The sequence below is a fragment of the Eucyclogobius newberryi genome, unplaced genomic scaffold (assembly GCF_026437365.1).
Source record: "Eucyclogobius newberryi isolate DKJ021-1_F unplaced genomic scaffold, fEucNew1.0.hap1 SCAF_2, whole genome shotgun sequence".
NCBI lineage: Eukaryota > Metazoa > Chordata > Actinopteri > Gobiiformes > Gobiidae > Eucyclogobius > Eucyclogobius newberryi.
The window spans coordinates 39,146,580-39,168,957 of NW_027315834.1; the positions used below are offsets into that span (position 1 = coordinate 39,146,580).

Consider the following 22,378-nt stretch of genomic DNA (forward strand, 5'->3'; position numbering starts at 1 on the left):
TACACACACCCAACTTGGCACTTCTACTCATATTTACTGCACATCTCATCTTTGCTCCACTGTTGTCTGTCCTGCTCTTTTTGGGGAACTTTCACTGTCTTGTCCACAACACATCGTTAGATTTCTGCGTTCTGTGCTTTGATCGCGCACCGCGCTCCCTCCCGCCTCTCTGTTTGATCCGACATACATCCCCTTTATCAACCAGGCCTTTTAAAATCTGACCCCCGCATTCCACAGGGCACTAATGACCTCCCACTGGTGTGTGCGTTTGTTTCCACCTGTATAAGATTAGCGCGCTCCCGTGTGCTCAGATGTACATGTGTGCCTATAGCACTATGCTTCATCATCGTGGATTAGCCGAAGATTTTTGCAGAGCTTTGAAGAGAAGATATTGATTTTCATAAACCGGACACACGTAAGGAAATATGGGGCCTTTGATTTGGAGATGAGGGGAAAGCAAAGTCGGAAAACGCCAAGCCGCACCGCGCAAATCATGAAATAATCATGTTTTATACCGCATTCTGAAAGGAAAATTGATCCGCTGATATATTTGATAAAGCTGCCTTTCATCTCTCTCAGTTCAATAGATGGATGTGGACAAGTTGACAACAGCTCAAGACGAGGGTTTAAAAATGGCCTGTTACCACACAGGATGTAATTAAGCAGAGATCATAAAATGGATAACATATTTTTACCTCCGCCGGGACATGTGTTGAAAGACTTTACAATATGTCTTCAGCTGTTACTCTTTTTTGATTTATTGCTAACGTGCGGCTAATAGCTTGTTGTCAAGCAGCAGTTCATTTTACAGATCATGTGTGAAACCATTCAGTTTCTTTTCAGTATTAAAACCGATACATTTCAGTCTATTTAAGTTGTTGATGTTGTCCCTGGAAATAAGTTTGAAATGGAAACGTTTAATTTACAGTTTTTTGCTCAGCAGTAAATATAGTACTGAACAGCAATGGATACAATTCATTCTTAGTGTGAAGACTATATGCAACTAAATACAATTAATAATAAATACAATTCAAATGTGCAAAAAAGTGAGTTATTCATATATCATAAAGGCCATTGCGGACATAAACCAGGCAAATGCATGAATTGAGATACGTATAATTGTATTGTGATGTCCTTGGCCAGACCCAGCGCTTCTACTAAATTCTAGGGTTCTCACACAAACAGATCAATACCCAGATATTAATTGACAACAAAATTAAATTTAACAAAATTAGTATCAAAACGAAATACTCCTTTCCACACATATTAATACTGAAATTTCATAAATAGGACAAAAATGAATAGCTTTAGAAGGGTCTTGATCAGAACCACATGGTAACCTTACGCTTAGGGCCTATTTTTCCTAAAACGTCCGACTAAAATGTGCTGCAATTAAAATGGAAGCTGTTCTTGAACCCTTGAAACAATTGGCTGGAGTTTTGTATTCTGGTGTCTGGTTTACTCTAATTATAGGTAAAAACAAGCTCTGCACAGAGGAATTAAGATTTTGAATTCCACCTAGGTTTTCTTTGTCAAATATATAAATGAGTAAAGCTGGTTTCTAGAGGGATCAGCTTAATGACACTAGATTGAGACATGTCTTTTTTAAAAGCTGAAGGTAAAGTCAATAAAAATGATAATTAGGGAGCAAAAATGTCCAGGCAGAATCCATATAAATGTCCTATTCATTTTGTATTTTTTTTAGGGTCATTTTGTATTTGTGGGTTTGGGGAACCAACTGTCCCTGATGCTTCCCAGAATGATTGATTTGAATGGAAATAAGAGGGTTACAGCTTTATTTTAAAGTATAACATACAGTATCAAGGAACTAAAAGCTCCCTATTATCAGATGGTGGACAAAATGGAACGTCCCATGTTTAAAACGTCCTAAGCGTAAGCAACTATTATTCTGAGTGAACAACTACATTCTATTGGGAAAACAAGTATTTTACATAGATCATTGGAATCAAGCGTTTTCCTTATCCTTATATTAAGTTGAATTAATTAGTAACACTAACTTGCCAACACAAACCGCATGGATACTTTCCTAATCCTCTGATCATGCTCTTTCCTTTATCTCACCAGTCCCTTCTCTCCATCTCTTCAGCTACAACCCCCTTTGCGCCCCTCCGTGTGTGTCTCGCGCCCTGTAAAAACATTCTTGTGGGGCACATTTACCTCGGTGCCCGGACACAGCCAAATATTTAGGCTGTCACATGGAATCAGCTTCAAAGCAAATGGATGAAGGTCTATGTTATTGCGAGCGTGCCATTTTAACAAGACTGCACCAATCGCATTCTTATCAATACAGACATCTACTGGCAGACACGCTGAGAGGTGCCATTTGGATTTTAGATAAGATTGGGCTAAATGAAATGATTGAACTAAGTAATTTCTTACGCAAATATGTGAGAGAAATTGAAGCAGAGCCGTATTGCATGTAATGTTTTTTGTTATATCTGATCAAATGGCAAAGTTAATTTTGCGTTTTTGGGGTTTACGTGAAGGAGACGTGAATGCAAGACCTTTTACATTTACGTTATGCAAGACCAGGATTACATTATCTAAGTAAATAACTTGATGAGTACCAGAATTAGAGGCCTTATATGGGTTTACATGCAGGTACATTTCAGAATAACTTTCAACCTATCGCTGTCTGTCACAGTTTGCAAATTGCAGCCTGGTTTATTTGTCTTTTAATTACTGTACTGTATTTCTCGAGCCTCTTTTCTTCCCCCTCCTTCTCAGTGGAACCATAAACCTCCTAAAGCACTGCCTCCTCCTCTTCGTAAATCTGCAATAGATCATGATATCACAGTCTTTACCTCTAGTTCCAATCGCCAAAGTGTATCCATTCAGTAAACTCGCCTTTGCACCTTAAACTCCCGTTGGTCTGTTTTGTTCATGTGAGAAAATAAACATTGTGTAATAAACACATCATCGCTATAAAGACAGGCTTGAGCGCTGTTAGAAGCTGCCTATCATCCCAGCCGCCCCTACAGAAGACCCTCACAGAGCTGCGGGCAAACCACTCCACTCAGTCCACCAAGCAACAACAGCGGAGCCCTGAAACACACAGCGAGCCGCAAGCATAACAGCCATCAATCTCCCTGACTGTCTGTGGACTGAGGGAGCACTGTTCATCTGCAGGACAGCGCGAGTCAAGAACAACACCACGGCCCTGCTTCACGCCACCATTCAACTCACTACAGCTGTGAGCACTTAGGCTAGATATACTTGGGTGTTGTCATGAAAATACAGTAGATCAACATGAAGTGTGAAGTGTCTCCAAAGGCAGCAGTGGCTGTGTGGAAAGAGATAACAAGGCAGGAATTCTAAATCACTAAATTCAATTATTGGAACTTAATTGAGCTGAAAGGCAAAGATGGCCAATCATCTTTGGGTAATAAAAGGATACAAGCTGTGGAAAATAGTTTCCCCTTGGCTGGGCGCTCCCTTTGAGATAGGGAGAGAAGCTCTGTTACACGGGAGGAGCACGGAGTAGAGCTGCGGCTCCTCCACAAGAAGAGGAGCCAGCTGAGGTGGCTCGGGCATCTGTGCTGGATGCCTACTGGACGCCTGCTCCGGGCATGTCCCACCGGGAGGAGGCCCCGAGGAAGACCCAGGACACACTGGAGGGACTATTTCTCTCTGTGGCCAGGGAACACCTCGAGATCTTCTGGAGGAGCTGGAAGAAGTGTCTGGGGTAAGGGAAGTAGATGCATAGTCAGACTGGCGCCACCATAACCTGAACCCACATAAAGTGGAAAATAATGGATGGGTGGATATTGTAACTTGAATTTGCAGAGTAAAAATGTATTGTGATTGAAATATGTTGAAGTAGCACTGGTGGAAGGACGGGTCACTTGCTGAGAATGAATTTCCCTCACAAGGGAAATCTTACCTTCTCTTAGTAAGTAGGCCTAAACAAAATATCACAACCTCCAAAATGAATGCTGGAGATGATATAATAGAAAGTAGAAATAGTATGTTCAAGAGGTATGGGCACATAAAGAATGTTACCTTTGGCCACAGGCAAACGAGAGACCAAACGGAAACCAATTGTGCTTTCAATGCAGCTTACTACATCTGATACTGTTGTTTTAAATGGTCCATTAAAAGTATAATTGATGAATGGAGGAAGTTTGCATTGGTTTTGTCAACCTGGTGTAGTTGGACATCACTGATACAAATGGCACTGCAGGTCTGGGTCAGAAAGGCTAACCTACGGCCCCCTCGAGACTGCAGGGTCACTAATGGACTTCCTACACCGACCACTACATCAGGGCAATGTAAATAATCCAGACAGCTAATACAGGGATCTTTGTTTGTCTAGCCTGGGAAAAGCATATCTGGTATAGCTGTTAATGGAGAACAGGAGAAAGGTTGGGGGAAAAAACTGTGTTAAAGAAAAATATATAAAATGTCTTGCTAATAGAAGAGTAAATTTTCCTTGACTTTATTACTTATTTTTCTTTAGTATGCTCAGCAAACAGAATGAAGCGTTTATGTTTAATTCACAAACTCTTCTGCAAAATCTGGAGGAGGGCCCTGGGGTGCGGCCCTGCAGTCACCCACTGCTCCTGACAGATTGCCCTATAGCAGCACTGCAGATGGTTCAAAAGCATAAAATCAATGTATCTTTAAAAACAAGTACACCAATGACTAAAAAAACAAATCATAAAAAGTCTATGACTATATTTTGCTGGGGTTATATAAAAATAAAAGTGTAATAATAATAAAGAGGTTGAAGACACAAGACTCACCATTTCAACCATTTAGACTAAACATCTACAGTCATAATGCTGCTAAAATGCTTTTTATGTTTACAACATTCAGAGCAGACGTGGAAACAATAGACGCCAGAAAAAGTCCGACCTCAATGAAGAGATAGAGGAGAGGAAAAGCCACACTGTCCTATTTTGAGTCTAGAACAACAACAACACAACGCTGGTACACGGAGCAAACAGAATACACAGACACACAACATTTTATAATAAAAAGGGCAGACACAATAAGCAAGTGTTCTGTCAAAGCTGAATAAATCACAATATGTTTACATGCAAAGTAAATGAAGTGTCGTTTGTTTATGACTGCCAAAAGTGTGGTAATGTACAATAGCCATTTTAAGTAGCAATTATAGCTGCTAGATTTTAGTGCTGATGCTAGATTAGACGTCTCCGAACACCTTTAAGCCGCCGTTTGCACCTAATCTTTGACCTGCTGTGAACCGGGACAAGAGCGGTCTGACAGGTTTTGGGGGCAAAGACAAATAGAGTCTGGTTGTTTAGTGCACTCTGTGTTCTCTGTGCATGTAAACGTAGCGACTGACTGACGGATGGTACACAGTGGCAGAGGGGAGGCCTGGGTGTTTGTGTGTACATGTGCGCCACAGCCCACAGCCGCACCACCACACACATTGAAAACAGCAAACACAATAGGAAAGACATCCAAACACACGCAGACGTCCATGTGCATTCACTCAACTCTGCACTACTGTAGTAAACAAGCTGCTGTCACATGAGGTTAGGCCAGGATAACAGATGTCAACAATGAGGTTTTGAGCATGTCAGCAGAGTTCAAAGGGGGACGTTTGTTGAAATACTAAAAATAAAATATATAAAAGTGAATTGCACATACCAAATGTACTTTTGTTGTCCTTTCTGTTCCATTAAAACACTTCTGATTAATCGGCTAAACAACAAGAGCTTCAACAGCCCTAGAAATGTCTCCAGGTTTTGGTCTGGACTATAGGAGGATACCGGCCATTGCATACGTATGTTATGAGGTTCTTCAAGGTTGAGACTGTTTAGAATTTTATGGTCGATAAGCTTTTTGTTTGCTTGCAATGTATTTGTAGAGCACACTTCATACAAATGCCATTCAAAGTGCTTTACATGAATTAAAATACATTAAAATCACTATGTCGAGCCGGTTTTGATTATTTTTCTCAAATTACATACCGTAATCTAAATTTATTGCAAACTCTTGAAGAACCATCTCTAGAAATGTATACTGTATGCTATATTATTGTTACTTATATCAATACTACAGTTGCCTTGGTGGGTCAACTCCAATTTTTCAGTAGTTTTGAGCTAAGCCAACCAATATCTCGCTATAACGATCCTAAAATCCTGAAAAGCACATGGGTTATTTCAGTTCTAATTTGATGCCATCTTGCCTCTACCAAACTGAATGAAAGCGCCTATTTTCGCGCAATTGAAATCTGGTGTGACCATATTTATCTCATTAACCTAAATATGCTACTTTGTCTTGTCTTTGGAGACCAGCTGACCAAGAGAAACTGTCTAAAGCTCCTTCCAAATGTTGGGCTGACCATTAGGGGAAGCTCTGGTTTCATTGAGAAAAGCGCAGCTGGGGTCTGGCCTTCAGAAATTTCGGCCTCTGTGGTGGCGTCTCATGTTGCTACGGAAACCCATAAATCATACCCACAATGCTTTCACAACGCTTTTTCAAATCTCTAAAATTCGATCCAATTTCACTCATAATGATGTCTCAAAATCAAGCCTGTAATTTAAACTTTAGGGCTCGTTTGTTGCTCTGCGCGGCATGGAATTAGTGCATTCTTTAAAGGGTACAATAGAAGTGTCCACGGTTTTTAATACAAGTAGGTGGTGAACTTTAGACAGATAGAGGCCTTTGAAATTGGAGGTGTCATAAAGCCTGTACAGCTTTTTATGGTCTAAGCTACTGCAGGAAGAATCTCCGAGATACAAACTTTCCAAATCTCTGTGTGTGGGAGAAACCCGATGCACATGTTTATGGATGTCGGGCAGCGGGGATGCTGGATGAATATGTACGAGTTGGGAATTGCCGTTTGTTTTTGTTTGTGGTCCTAAAAACTCAGTCATTTTTCAAGCTAGTGGGCCTGGAAGCTATCCTATCTAAGTCTATTTTCCAAAGATATCAATCCTACCTGGCCAATCATACATGTTTATCTAACTTTGAATTGGCTGCATGTGCGTTTCTTGTTCTCTGATTGGATGTTTGTTTTTGAAAAGGCATTGGACAAGGGTCTTTTCAGCAAAATGCAACAAATTTTCTGCCAGGTTTGTTTATATGTTTATATTTGTACAGTTGGTGATGACTATCCAAGTTTAGAATATGTGTTCTTCTCTCAGTTGGGGGGCAAAATGCAATTTTTTTTACTGATTACACATCATTTTCTAATTATATCCTATTTTCAATGTTTTTTTTTTTTTTACCATGTAGTTCTCATTCACAACGACAGCCTGAACAATATGAATATTATAAGAATAAGTCATATAATAGGAATAGTAAAATTAAAATAAATGTAAATCGGCCTTGTAAATCACCTTATAAAATTGGCTAACAGCTAACCAAACTTTTTTTTAAATTGCAATTGGCCTAATGAAAACCTGTATTGATGAAAACTTAAGTGAACCCTGTTTTGTTCTCCATCTGCATAGGAAGAGGTCTGGCCCCTGCACAACGAGTGAGCTTGCCTGACTTGGAACAGATAAAACTACATACAGACAGATATAGTACCGCAGAGATGGAGAGCTTTGTCTCCAGAAATACACTGTGCCCGACCGCACACCACATGTTTATGCAACATCCATCCTTCACTTTCTATTGTACCAATACAACACACTTTGGAGCAGCAGACCATCACATTCTCAGTTGTATTCTGACCAATATCTGTCAGTCATCCAAACAGCAACAAGTATTAATCAAAATGAAACATGCTCCACTGAGAAGATCTTATCAAGAACCCACAACCTTCATTGCACTTCCCTTGTATATTCCCAAAAGTACTAAAAGTCAAAAAGTGCACATGTCAGTGTGCATGCTTGAGGGTGGGGGAAAGTTTCTGGGATGTAAAACGCTCAAGGCAGCAGCTTGTCCAAGTTTATTTGTGGTCAGAACATCTGCAGGAATGCCTTGTGTGGCACTCACCTGCCAAATACCACCAAGAGGGCAGAAAACGCAAAGTGGAGCCACACAGGTGGATTTATTGTGTGTGAAAGCCCAAGCAATGTGGTTTACATAGACAACTACTGTATTTTTCAGCAATGAAACTAAATAGGTATGAAAATAAGGAGCTATGGCTAAATCTGCTATTCCTGTAAAAAGTAGTTTTGCAGGAAGAAGCTAATGACTGACAAGTGCACACCTTAGTTTACTTAAGTTTAATCTTTATTTGAAGGGACAATGTACAGAGACATTAAGCTTGTAAAAGACAAAGATGTTCCGCACCAGATTGGAACTAATTAGCTCATTTCTATTTGCAGTCCGTGATTTGCAGGAATAAATGTTAGTGTGGTGTTTTGTGTTGGTGGTGATCTTAGACGGGGGTTTTTAAGGCTTGGAATGAGAAAAATAGAGTAAATATACATATCTCTCCAGGTGCTATATTGCAGTGACTAAAATGAGTGGTCTACATTTTCCAATGTGCATTTATTCAGACAATCTAAGGAATCTGAGGAAGATGTATTTTTTCAGAAAGTGTTCAGAAAGTGCCTGAATAAAAGCAGATTGGAGTAAATGGGCCAGCTTCCTCTTATATGTTCACTGTAATAGCACCTGGTGATGCTTGGAATGTGATATATGAAACAATTACTAACTTGTAGGCCTAAAACAAGTCAAGCCCCTCTCTGAAAATCTAAATACACACCTCCACATTTGCGTTTGGAAAAACAACAGTTACATTTCAATGATATTCTTTTGGAAACGCCGACTATCAATCCAGCGTGTGGACAGCTCTGGCCAGAGCAGCTTGACTGAGGTTTCTACAGTCAGTCATAAGGCTGGTCAAAACCCAGGACCACCGCAAACCTGGACGATATACAGGATTGGATATTTCACAAGAGCGTGATGTGAGATCATCTAATGTTTTCTTTTAAATCCATGTGCAATTACAGCATGTCCTGCAGCAGTCTTTACCAAAAATGTTGTAGTGATCTCCAAAGGTCACAGCCGGACACCACAGTGTGATTGGGTTCACACAGTGCTGTGAACAGTGTGGACAGTCCCCTCTTTACAGCCAACGTGTCTTCTTTACTAATCACCTCTTTTGTTAGCTTCTGGTTGCTAACCCTTCACAAACATTAGCATAAAAATACTACATTAGCAAAGCAAAACGTGAGGCTGTCACTCAGAAAAGCAAATGCATAAACATAATTTTAACCCAAGGGTTTTATTGCAAAAGACAAACTTTGACTAATGAGAAACAATATTGTATTATTCACAACATGTAGACTTTTTATTCACATTTAAGTTGTCATCCCAATTGTGTTTAAATGTGGGGAATAAGCATTAGGCTGGTGACATGCTAATTCTTCACTGATGACTACGATTAACCTTGCGGCAAAAATCTTAACTTAACTTACACAACAAAAGAGGGCATGATGAGACGCAAACAGATTAGAATTAGCATTGTAGCCATTCCAATGGCTGTTACATATGTATAAACTACATTAGCTTTAACGATAGGAAAGCTGCTGTTAGTTAGTGTTAAGTATATTTGAGCTGGTTAAGCGTTTTCCTTTTTCAGAGACATGCACCAGTGTTTATCTGCTATCCACACACATACAGTCAACAAGCTGAATAGAACATCCAAAGCTTGAGTTTAGAATAATGTAGTCCACAGCTATTTTTAATTATTGTTTTGTAAATGTACCGTATAATATTTCTATCTGAAGAGTGAATAGTGTTGCAATTTGGCTTGTCATGGCACTCATTGTGATTGTGTGTTTTACCTACATTTTAAATGAGTTACACTTGGTTTTGGTCTGTGAAAACTTTTATTACGCTGACACTTCACTTAGTCATGAGAAAATACAAAGACAAGCGATAAAATTCTTCTTCGAGGTGGAGAGGTATGCCTTACACATCCGAGAAAAACCTGTGGCGATCAGCAGGAGAACAGCTCGACTCTGTTACACGATAAACAGTCCGATCTGAGACTTCTTCTGGGCACCATTTTGCCTTCTGCTTTTAAGTTTAAGTTCTCTCTCCATTATCCCTGGAAAAGGGTTGATGAGAGTGCGAGATGCGGCTGGTGTCACGTATCCAGATAGATGGACAGATAGCGCTGAAAGTGTCTGACATTTAATATGATACTGTTTGGTCAACACATAACAAGATATCAAGCTCTCGAAGTGTGACATGAAACCAGTGAGTGTGATGGGAGAACATGAGTGAAGACATGCCGGAGCGTACGCATTACTGTAATCAGACGTAGACAAACGCCCGGTGAACTCTGGAGAGCACAGGTGAGTGGAAGTATCAGTGACAGACATACAATACAAGAGGTTATAGCACTGAAATGTGTAACAGGAAAATGTTACAGACAAAGCGGTGAAGACATGGCGAGCACATCGGGTAACTTAAAGGTGCTTAGGGCTGTGTACCATTTAAAGGTTCCAATACAGTACAGTAAGAGTTAAGGGACAACTGGTACTGGAAAAAATAATACTACTCAAAACAACAGTACCCCCAAAAAAGGTTTTCCCCATTTCATGCACATTGTCCTATCTAATAAAGCCTCTCATTCCCCTAATCTGCCAAATTTGCGTCACTAAGGCACTAAGTCGCTATTAGCTTGACTACATTTTCATACATCATTTTATCTTGTCAGTTATAGCCTTTGTTTTCCAGTTGTTTAAGTTAAATAGAGTTTGTCAAAATAGTTCATAACTTTTCTTTTTTGATAAAGACAGGTAAAATCTCAGTTTTCAGTATGGAGACCTGCAGGTGGCACCGCAAGGCCCAGTCAGATCCGTAGCGAGGCGATCACACTCACGGTAAACTTGCATGTTTGATAAGGATGAAAGAATTATGAATATATTTTATGTGAAGTCTTCTAGGTAAAGCAATACGATCTCCATGGAGACAGGCAGGTGATAAACCCCACACACACACACCAGAAATGTTACACTGTGTACCTTTAAGACTAATGTTAGCAAAAGAGCATGCATGTGTAGAAACCATGTCATGTTATTTCCATTTAATCTCTTCTCACGTTGAAATCCAACCTTCAACACAATCACACCACGTTTCCTGCAAATATCTCACAACATGACAATTCCTTGGACGTTGCGTTTCGGCAGCTATTCGCAAAAGTCACCGTGATTCATCTTTTGTCCAAATAACAAATGAATATTCCTTAAGCCATAGCTATCTGGCCAGACATCAAACTCCCACTTGAAAACCTTTAATGAGTGGAATAAATTAAGAGTGTGGTGAGTCACTGCTGTAGAGAATCGGCAGCCAGGATGGTTCAGAACAAACGAGATGTAATCAGATTTGCTGCTGGTGTATTACAGTGAAACGCTGTCATCGTGCCAGCGTGTCCACTTCCAAAACACACGGGTCTTTCATGACGGCTCGTTCTGCGCTCCTGCATTCACAACTGTTTGGCTAACCCTAACCTGAACTTTCACCTTACGTCTTCGTTTCTAGATCTCAAAACATCCATTGTCCCGTCTCGCGCTTCACGTTTGATCAGCTTTACATAACCAGCACACTTATCCGTCATTACCGCAGGGACAAAAGCGAGCCAGGCAGCGTGGAGATTCTCATACTTTGTGGCACAGTCCGTCTTGTCCAATGAGTTTTTTTGTTCGAGCCGAGCCATCTGTTCCAGAGTGACCTCTCCGATCTGACTGATAGAAGGAGACACTTTCCCATAAACATTTGCTGATTCAAGAATTGTTGTCTTTGATTTATTCAGCGCAAAAAAGAAAGTTTAATGTTTGAGCGTATTTTCTGTAATTGAAAACAGGCGTCTTCTCTGAATATGCAGCCAATCTTGACACTGGGTCAAACTGATCTGTTATAAAGCATCAGCTAACCCAACATCTTTAGCTTAAGAGATAGGACTTGGCCTTTCGCAGAGTGTTTTGGGCCAAGTAAAATGTATCACTTGAGAAGATTATTTTTAAGCCTCGGCAAACAATCAAAACATATTCAGAATCCACATTCAGATACCTTGGTGGATATCATGAGGAGACGTCAAATCTGATCAGAAATGCATCCGAGTTTGGTTAAGCTTGAAAGAATTTAGTAATGAACGAGGCCAAAAACAATCAAAAACTAGGTTAACGTTCAGTCTTGTGTGAAATTATAGACTGGGGAGGCTTGGACTTGGCCCGATCTGACAGAACTCACAGGGAGTTAATTCCATTACAGTAGTTTCTGATGCAAAGACAAATCTATAGTTAGATGTTTAGTTCAGTACAAGCCTAACGGTATGGTAGAAATAGTTATAGTTGTTCCTGTTGTGACCCTTTGACCGATCAGATTCAAATAATCATCATGGCATCACGCCTATTTTGCCTTCAGTGAGAACCTGTCCAGATTGATATTGTGTAGCACTCAATCTAGAGGGATAAACATATCAATCTGACAGAGCAGGGTTAAGAAGACCACCGCACACAGTATCAGAGGACCAAGCCCGTGCGTGCGTATCCATGTGGCTCTTTTCGTTTGAAGACCGTTGTTATGGAAATAAATGTGTCGGTTAGCTGATCCTCTCATATGGCTCATGGTGCGGCATTAACTAAATCCAATGTGCTCTAGGGCCGGTGCAGGGAGCGCTCTGACATGTCTGAAAACACTCTCCAACATCAATTTTCTTGTATCACAAAAAGCTGTTACCAAGATACAGGACATGTTCACACTTATTTAGTCCTAAATTGAGCTCATTTCAGTTCATTTTAGTCCTTGTTTTGAGTACGTTCACACCTTCACAATCACCACACTAAAAGTTGGACTAAAAAGGGACTAAACCCGGAACGAAACATAGACAAGAACAGGGCTAAACAAGGACTAGACCAAGTCCACAGCATCACAATTCAACTGGGTTTAGTTTGAAGTTTAGTCTCAATGTTGATGTGGTGAATGCACCCACAGACTCAGCCTCACTCCAACATGTTGTGCTTCCCGACAATGCAAAGTTACCAGATTTTAACATATGAAAGAAAATAAAGAACTTTTCAATGAACTGAAGTTTGCCCACATCACACTGAGTCACAGTTCCGCCAAACAGTGCTATAGTGTAATGATATCTCTAATCCAGGAGTCACACTTTCCGTCTCTAATAGGCCCTCGGGGGACTTCAGTCTGCATCTCTGCCCTTGTCCTCCTGAATGAAACGGGCATTCCTCCTCTGCGCTCATACACTGAGGCCTGCATTCATCGCCCCTGCATGCACCATTACTCCCAGTGATGGCAGCAAAGAAACAACACTTTGAGTAGAAGCGTCGGTGTGGAATGTCCTGTGGGTTTACGGACAACACAGGCGGAGAGAGCGGGCCTTCATGCGGCTATTGTTGTCCGCACAGGGTCCACTTAGTGTAATGGGCTGGGCCGGGCTCGGAGACCAGGGGCGCCGAGCAGCAAGTAAGAGCAGCTGATCGGGGCGAGATTAGAGGTAAGGAGGCGTAATTACTACTGAGGTGCAACAAACATCAGGTACGTTTGAGAAAGAAGTAGGTTTTGGTGTAGGTTTTGTTTTGCCTGAAAGTGGGTAAGCGCTTTTTAAGATGTTAATAAGAGATAATGGTAATACTACATCATGGCTACGACAAATATTCATACTGAACAAAGAGTTTAGTATGATTCAGGCTTAGTAACTGTAATTAATACCCAAACCATAACCTCTTTTAAATATTGTAGTTATTCATTCTTAATAAACTTTTAATGGGTGTTGTTCATGCGTTATTAAGGCTACTTAAGGTGGAGTTATTATAAAGTGGTACAGAGGCCACACAAACATCAGTGTCAAATATTGTTAAGGGACACTTGTTCTTTCAAAAGAAAAAATTGTCAAAAGGTGTAACCAAAGGACAGAGTTAAAAAAAGATGAACAAAAACGTTTCAGAACAGAAAGTCACGGCACCTTTTAGACCAACTACGATTCCTTCTGCACCATTAATCTCAGAATCATGTCAAATAATTATTTACAACTCAACTACATTTAATGGCCCAGTTTGAAAAATAAACACTGGTGTCGCAGTAATGTTAACTCTCATTTATCTTGCCATCCCTGAAGACATGTGTATTCAGATTAATCCATCTTAATCTTCCATTGCTGTGGAACAAGATTTGCCAAGACAAAACACTAGATGCAAAAAGTCTGTAGTTTTAACTAAGTAATGATAACGCAATGATTGATAAAGAGCAACTTTAAAGGTGCACTGTAACGTCACCTGCTTGTCGTCATTTCCCGCAGTATGGAATCAAACCTATTTTTCTCTATGAAGACGAGCAGGTGATGTCACACGTTACAGGTCAGGGGTCTCATTTATGAACCTTTGCACGTATGGTCAAAACACAAACTTTCTCACATCTCATCTTTCTTAGTACGGATCCTGGAAAGTCGGGTACGTAACATTTTTGTAGGTCCTCACGTTTTTTAAATAAGACTCCAGATCTTGCATGTAATGTAATGTAATGTATAAAGTCTTAATGTACAATAGAAATGATCCTTTGAAAATCAATCAATACTAACATAATCATAGCCTTGTGTCTATGTATTTTTTCAGCATTAAAAACACCGGTGATTGAATAAATTCCAGTGGAACATTTAAGTTAAAGCATAACATTTCCATGGAGACAAGCAGAGAAGTAGCCACCTTTAATTAACCAACTTTTGAACTCCACAACTCTAATCTGTGCAGGAAAGACTGAACTCTCATTTGGACTCAAAATTGGAAAAAACACATTTAACTTCTAAATGATTAATTATTTAATCTTCTTCCATCCGTTAACGCCAGAGCATATAATGGCCAGTTAAAACATTAGACAGCCAGTCGGAGACCATGAAATATCCGTGTCTAGTTGTAGCAACGCTGCGATTTCTGCACCGCGCTTCACTCAACACAGTCTATCTGCGCATCGCACACTTGAGCGGACATAAAAAGGATTCTGTGAACAAGCCTTTCGTGAAATATTAAGCGTTTTTTCAGGGCCAAGCGGGTGGGGACGGAAGATCTTGGTTGTTGATGGGACTTTGGGTCGAGTGTGGAGGACATGATGGAGAGCCCGAATGGCAGGGTGCGACTGGGGCAAAGAGGTGGTTCCTGGGACAAAGGGATTCATTGTTGGGCCTGATTCCATGACAGCTCTGATGATGGGAGCTGTTCTGTATTTATGGAGTCGTTGACTAACACAAGCTCACCCACCCGGCTTCCTCATTTTCTCTTTTACAGCCACAATGACAACAGCGCCGCTAAATTAAAACAAAAACACCTTTGTCACCGCTTTGAAATAACCTACTATATTTATGAAACCAACAATTAGCAAAGTTCTGTGTTATGCTTTGAGGAACACTTTCCACAAGACTGAGCTCCTATTTAAAAGAAGTGGAGGACATTTGTAAGCACTTGGTTGGTCCTTTGGGATCACCTTACAACATGAATGCAAATTAATTTGTGTTTGTTTTACATTGCATTTGAGGACAACTTTATTGTGTCTAATTGTGATTATTCTGACTAACAGTGTAAATGCGATTAGATTTGCAATTTATCTTTCAGTTAGCTTCTGTTAAAAGTGCACATTTTAAATATAATATAAACTAATTCAAGAATCCAATGCATTTCTGATACTGACAAAATTGAATATCTCGATATTTTTGAGAGTATCCCCACAGCCATGTCAATCCAACCGAAATGTGTTAAAATGTCTTTAAATGTAATAGTTGAGGTTTGATTATCAGACAAATGTGAGATTTCTGTAAAATATAACCTTAAACCTTTATTTCAAAGTCAAAATCACTTTTTCAGTTTATTGCAATTTGTTTAATGTCATTATTCACTAAACAACACGCTCAATGTTACATTTTGCATATTTTCAAAACAACATTCACAATGTTGTTTGCGAAGGACTTGAATAATTACAATCTTTGCAATATATCTTGCAGCCCTAAACTACATCGCTTATACAATTAAGGGTTAATAGATGAAATCATGAAAATCTGAATATTTTTAATGTTTACAATAAAATAAATCTCAAGTAAGTTGTTGTTACAGCATGAGCAACAGCTGTAGTGTTTCAGTACGGCTTCAAACTACACTCCCATGTAAACCGCTGCTCGCCTCACACCGAAGCATTGACAGCTAAATCAAACTCACTCACTCTAAATTAAACAACTTGGTGGTTCATGTCATAAAAACAAACGGGATCTCTCGTATTGTAAATGGAATTCTGACCCGGAGAGAGGATAAGTAAACTCTTGTAATGCGGCTTCACGATTGACGTTAATATTAAGCCGTTTATAAAAGACACTTCATGATTGTTGACATCCTGTATCCGCACAAATGCTAATGAAAACGCTGCCGGGCTATTTTGGCTTGACATGAATTCAACAGGCTCGGCTTTAACATAACAACGCTGGGAGTTTGCCGGTGTTACCGTAACTGCTTGAGCGTAATCCCCCCAGCTCCTAACCAGCATTAGTCCAAATTCCTCAATAATACGCGACATGATTTGGTTGTGACTGGTGCCTTTGAGAGGGGGTCAGGCGGGGGCGCGGTCAGGCGGACAGACAGGCACACCTCAAGAACAAGGAGGGCTTTGGCTGCCGATCTCAGACTTGGCTCATTAAGATCCATTTTTCGTTAATAATAAAGGACATGGTGGAGGGTGTTGTTTGCACAGCTGATTGTGAACCGCCTCATTTTCTCCATCCAGGGAAATGTAGAGGAGAAGGAGAAGGCCCCGTGACACGTGTTTGAGTATGCGGCTGTTTGCTGCCATAAAAAGAAGACACAATATGCTTTTTGGGGGGTGTAATTCAATATTAAACTATAATATTGTACTTTTTTTTTCATTGTGAACCTCAGTATTGACCAAAAACGGCGTAATAATAGAGACAGGTCCATTTAATTCCTGTTCAAAACTGCAGAACTGATTCATAGTGAAGTAGATTCTGATTTACGTGTTTTCATTCTTGACCAAGATAGATAGATAGATAGATGGATTTATAGATGGATAGATAGATGGATTCATAGATGGATAGATAGATGGATAGATAGATAGATGGATAGATAGATGGATTCATAGATGGATGGATAAATGGATAGATAGATAGATAGATAGATAGATAGATAGATAGATAGATGGATAGATAGATGGATTCATAGATAGATAGATGGATAGATGGATTCATAGATAGATAGATAGATAGATAGATATATAGATAGATAGATAGATAGATAGATAGATGGATAGATAGATGGATCCATAGATGGATGGATAGATAGATGGATTCATAGATAGATAGATAGATGGATAGATAGATGGATTCATAGATGGATGGATAGATGGATTCATAGATGGATGGATAGATGGATAGATAGATAGATGGATGGATAGATGGATTCATAGATAGATAGATAGATGGATAGATAGATGGATTCATGGATGGATAGATGGATAGATAGATAGATGGATAGATAGATGGATCCATAGATGGATGGATAGATAGATAGATGGATAGATAGATGGATTCATAGATAGATAGATAGATGGATAGATAGATGGATTCATGGATGGATAGATGGATAGATAGATAGATGGATAAATAGATAGATAGATGGATAGATAGATGGATTCATAGATAGATAGATAGATGGATAGATAGATGGATTCATGGATGGATAGATGGATAGATAGATAGATGGATAGATAGATGGATCCATAGATGGATGGATAGATAGATAGATGGATAGATAGATGGATTCATAGATAGATAGATAGATGGATAGATAGATGGATTCATGGATGGATAGATGGATAGATAGATAGATGGATAAATAGATAGATAGATGGATAAATAGATGGATTCATAGATGGATAGTTAGATGGATAGATGGATAGATAGATGGATGGATTCATTGATGGATAGATGGATTCATAGATGGATAGATAGAAAGACAGACAGATAGATAATCATTTCTGTTAAATGTCCATCATATGCTTGGGTCATTTTAATCAAGAGTTCTACAGTCAATCCAAACCCTAAACGCTGTGTCTTGTTTATGTTCAAGAAATAAATAGATAATAGCCATTTTATGGGTTAAGGTAAGGGTTAAGACAAAATTTAATCAAATAGAAAATTGAGATCTCTCAATATGAGGCAAACAATCGACCAGTCCTACAATAAAGTGTATGAATGAAGTTTCCAGAAAACTGCATGTAACTAACCTTAACAACTCTTACTTATATTCTCGTAGGGCAAAAAGGAAACCACTGAAGGGCAGATCATACCAAAGAAGGGAACACGAGCAACCCACTTGCCTTTTTGATAACAGGAGTAAAACAAGCTCAGAATTACTGGTATAAGTCACGTGAAAATTCTGTGTAAGCAAAGGAACTCACTGCCACATCTGTGTGTCATTATTTGAAAGTCATTTGAAGAATTACCCCCATAACTACCAGCAATTATATCTTCTCTAACGTTGTATTTACTGATTTTGGTTCAGCTACCTTGTCAGAAATAGTCGCCATCAAAGTACCGTGCATAGTTTGTTTGATAATGGCAATTTGTTCGACCGTTATGAGAAGAATCATGAGTCAAAGGACGGCGAGCAGCAACGTACATGAAGTCCAGTATTCCTGAGTGATTTATCCCATATTTTCATAACATTTATTCAAAAGAAAAAGCCACAGACATTGAACGGCTCCACACAATCAGCCTGTGCCCTTTTTTAACACTTAAGGCAGTAGTAGTTTTGATGTCACTTGAAACTAGTATTGAAACTAGACTCTCAATAGACCAAGTATACTAAAAAATCACATTAACTTTTCTGTACAACACACCTTTTCCTGAAGAACACATTTTTTAAAAGAATACCTTCAGAAACACTCACTTTTCTTGTGTCTTTTGTGAGTAGTTTTAGAATGATCTAGAGCTCTGTCACAACTAATATAAGACCACAGTAATATAAAGAAAGTAGTATTATTTTGTGTTGAAAATGAGTCTAAGTCTAAAAAAAACAATTTTAAACCATTGTGGTATGTGGTATCTGGGGCGGTACGTTTTGATTAATTGACTCATTTTTTGGGTGGGATTTTAAATTATTTATATTCACAACAGCAAAGAAGTGAAAGCATAGAGTAAGAGATCTTGAGATTTGGGAGTTTAGCTGCCTTTTTTACTGATTACTAGTGGTTTTCTGTATGAATGTTTGTAATTGTGTACTGTTCTAAGATCTCATAGTCTTGCCAATGCCCTTTCTGTACAGACACATGCTCAAATCATAGGAATATTTCATAGGTTGAGAGCTTTTGCCATCTCCCTAGTGGCATCAAGCCTACTTCTTAGTATTGAATTTGTGTCTGCAGTAGAATCAATACATATGACGCTTTTTTCAACTGACCTGAGAGAAGTTGAGTCCATTCAGCGGGTGGCACTGCTCCTCCACCTTCTCCACCGCTCCCGTCCTCTTCCTCATCCTCTCCGCCTCCTGAGCCAAGTACAAGTCCAACACGGGAACCCCTCGAGTCTTTATGTCCGCTTCCGTCAGAGAGTTCACCATCAGCATCACCCAGACGGGACGCTTCCTCTCCCAGTTCCCCGCGATGGCGTTGAACAGATAGTCGGCGTACAGCCCCTTGCCTCGCTGGTCCGGCGTCATCCAGGAGGGCATCATGAGCTTCACGTACTCTAAATGTCTCTTCAGTCGGCGGTAGATGTCTCGTGGAAGGACATCCTGCAAGTTCTCGCCCTGTGGAAGGAGCTGGCAGCTGGTCAAAGCCGAAATGGTGTAAGGGTCAGTGAGGTCCAGTTCAAAGTAGACGATGTTGCTCCCCTGAAAGGCCTGCTTGGAGTTCTCGGGTATGTAGTCCCAAACGCGGGTGTACGGGACGTGGATGGTGCCGTAGAAATAAGAGGGAGGGTCTCGATTGATGGTCCAGAGGAAGGAGTTGAGTTCACTTTGCTGAGGATGAAGAACAGCAAATGTTGTGTGAGGAATCTGCTTTAGAGAGTCATTATGTACAACTGTATCGTGCAACATTAGCTATGTCGCTTTGAAAATAATTGCATATATCAGAGGTGTAAAGTGACTGTTCTTTGTAAGTTTAAAGAAATAAATAAATATGCAATGACAGTCGCTTGTAAAACAGAAAAATAGAAAACTTCTCCCAAAAGAAATAGTGTTTGTGGTGGTGATCCAGGCGGTCATGTTCAGTCAAATGTAGACGTAGCTGGACTAAACTCCAAACCTATTTTCTACTCTCCAAAATGAGACATTTTGACCCACTATTATCATTAAAAACAACACAACACATTTTTAGTTGTGCAAAAATGCTATGGTAAAATTGCATATAATAAATAAGAAATAGGAGTGATTGATTTATTGTTTAAGCAGTTAAATAGTAGTTAAATAATATGATTCAAACAGCCAATAACATGTCGTCCAAATAAATTGCAGCTTTTAATGTAAGTCCACAATGGCTTCAGCAGAGTCCAAGTCTCTGCTTTATGTCAACCACAGCAGACTTTCTGCCACACTAAAATGCTCTGACACCACCAGCGCTCAGGCTGTTTATTAGACCGACTGTTAACACACTGATAATGACTTATTAACAGGCCACTTAGGACCTCAGTGCAAAATAAACAACACACATTTCAGAATGAAGTGGACTGGTGTAGCTTCCTGTCGTAATTCTCTAGTGTAGCCTATGCAAACGGGATAAGTGTAAAATACCCTATATATCATCATGATTATTACTATTATCAGTATTATTATTTGTTATTTTATTATTATGTTATCAGTTGTATTGCAATTCAACCTAACTCAAGCACAGTCTTCAGCAGGTATAAAAACTGAGGGAAAGTAGTTCATGTGTGAGATCAGGCTCGTAAACCAAAGAAACTGTGAGAGCAGAAATGTGCGTGAGAGCAGGAGATGTGAGAGCAGGAGATGTGCTGGAGATGTGCGTGAGAGCAGGAGATGTGCAGGAGATGTGTGTGAGAGCAGGAGATGTGCAGGAGATGTGCAGGAGATGTGTGTGAGAGCAGGAGATGTGCGTGAGAGCAGGAGATGTGCGTGAGAGCAGGAGATGTGCGTGAGAGCAGGAGATGTGTGTGAGAGCAGGAGATGTGCGTGAGAGCAGATGTGCAGGAGATGTGCGTGAGAGCAGGAGATGTGCAGGAGATGTGTGTGAGAGCAGGAGATGTGCGTGAGAGCAGGAGATGTGCAGGAGATGTGTGTGAGAGCAGGAGATGTGCGTGAGAGCAGGAGATGTGCAGGAGATGTGCGTGAGAGCAGGAGATGTGCGTGAGAGCAGGAGATGTGCGTGAGAGCAGGAGATGTGCAGGAGATGTGCGTGAGAGCAGGAGATGTGCGTGAGAGCAGGAGATGTGCAGGAGATGTGCGTGAGAGCAGGAGATGTGCGTGAGAGCAGGAGATGTGCAGGAGATGTGCGTGAGAGCAGGAGATGTGCGTGAGAGCAGGAGATGTGCAGGAGATGTGCGTGAGAGCAGGAGATGTGCAGGAGATGTGCGTGAGAGCAGGAGATGTGAGAGCAGGAGATGTGCGTGGCATTACAGGAGTTGTTTAAAACTTTGTGTTTGAGTTCCCGTTTAAACTCTGTGACTCACCTTCTTATTGAGTTCGCAGTTGCCCGAGTCCTTGAGCCACTGGTCAGCGCTGACCAGCAGAACGAGACATGACTGAAGAAGCGCGGCCACGGTTCCCCGCATCGTGTCTCTCGGTGGAACCGCGTGGACGGCGCGTGTTCGCCTCACACACTAAACACACTGTCACTGGTTTGGTTGATGCACACGGCGCGTGTGAAGTTACGTCCTATTCCCACATCTTCCCATCGCCGCAGCTCCGCACGGCCGCACCGGACACGTTAGTGGCCCTCACACGGACAGAGCCGCTTCACGTGTGTCCCGCGAAGGCATCGGTGTTTACGGGGTCACATCAGCCGCTCCACGTCTCCCGCATAAACGTGCTAATAACACACTTTCCACACGCTCCGCGCCGCGCCACGCACCAGTGTTTGGTTCGGAGTTCGCGTTGAAAGTGAAACGCGCGTCTGGGTCTCTGTGCGTCGCGTCCCGAGCGGAGGAGAAAGTGTGAGTCCGCCTGTAGTTTCCAGAGAAAGGTCTTGAGCCAGCGCTGCCTCGTCTCTCCCCCCTCAGCGTGTGTGTGAGCATCTTTGTCGGCCATGCAACTGGACCGTGGGCTCGCGACCCCCCGGGGCGCCCACCCCTCCCTCCAGCTCCGCAACACGCGCGCGCCAACAGCAGTAATCTGATTACACAGCGCCACCGGAGTAACGCGAGAGGACGTTTGTATCAGAAGAAGCTGGACACTAAAGATGAGTAAGACTCTTATTGATTAAGTGAGTTGTGTGTGAGAGGAAATCGATT

At 40.8% G+C, this 22,378-nt stretch overlaps 1 protein-coding gene across 1 annotated transcript in view; it reads right to left on the reverse strand.

The window, feature by feature from the left end:
• trabd2a (TraB domain containing 2A) overlaps positions 1 to 21,806 on the reverse strand; it is a 60,941-nt gene extending 39,135 nt beyond the window's left edge. The window contains exons 1-2 of the mRNA XM_072455268.1: positions 21,599 to 21,806; positions 19,371 to 19,931 (exon numbers count right to left, since the gene is read on the reverse strand). Of these exons, the coding sequence (XP_072311369.1) occupies positions 19,371 to 19,931; positions 21,599 to 21,700 (663 nt within the window). The 5' untranslated portion in view covers positions 21,701 to 21,806. The remainder of the gene's footprint in view (positions 1 to 19,370; positions 19,932 to 21,598) is intronic.
• Positions 21,807 to 22,378: the final 572 nt, after the last annotated feature.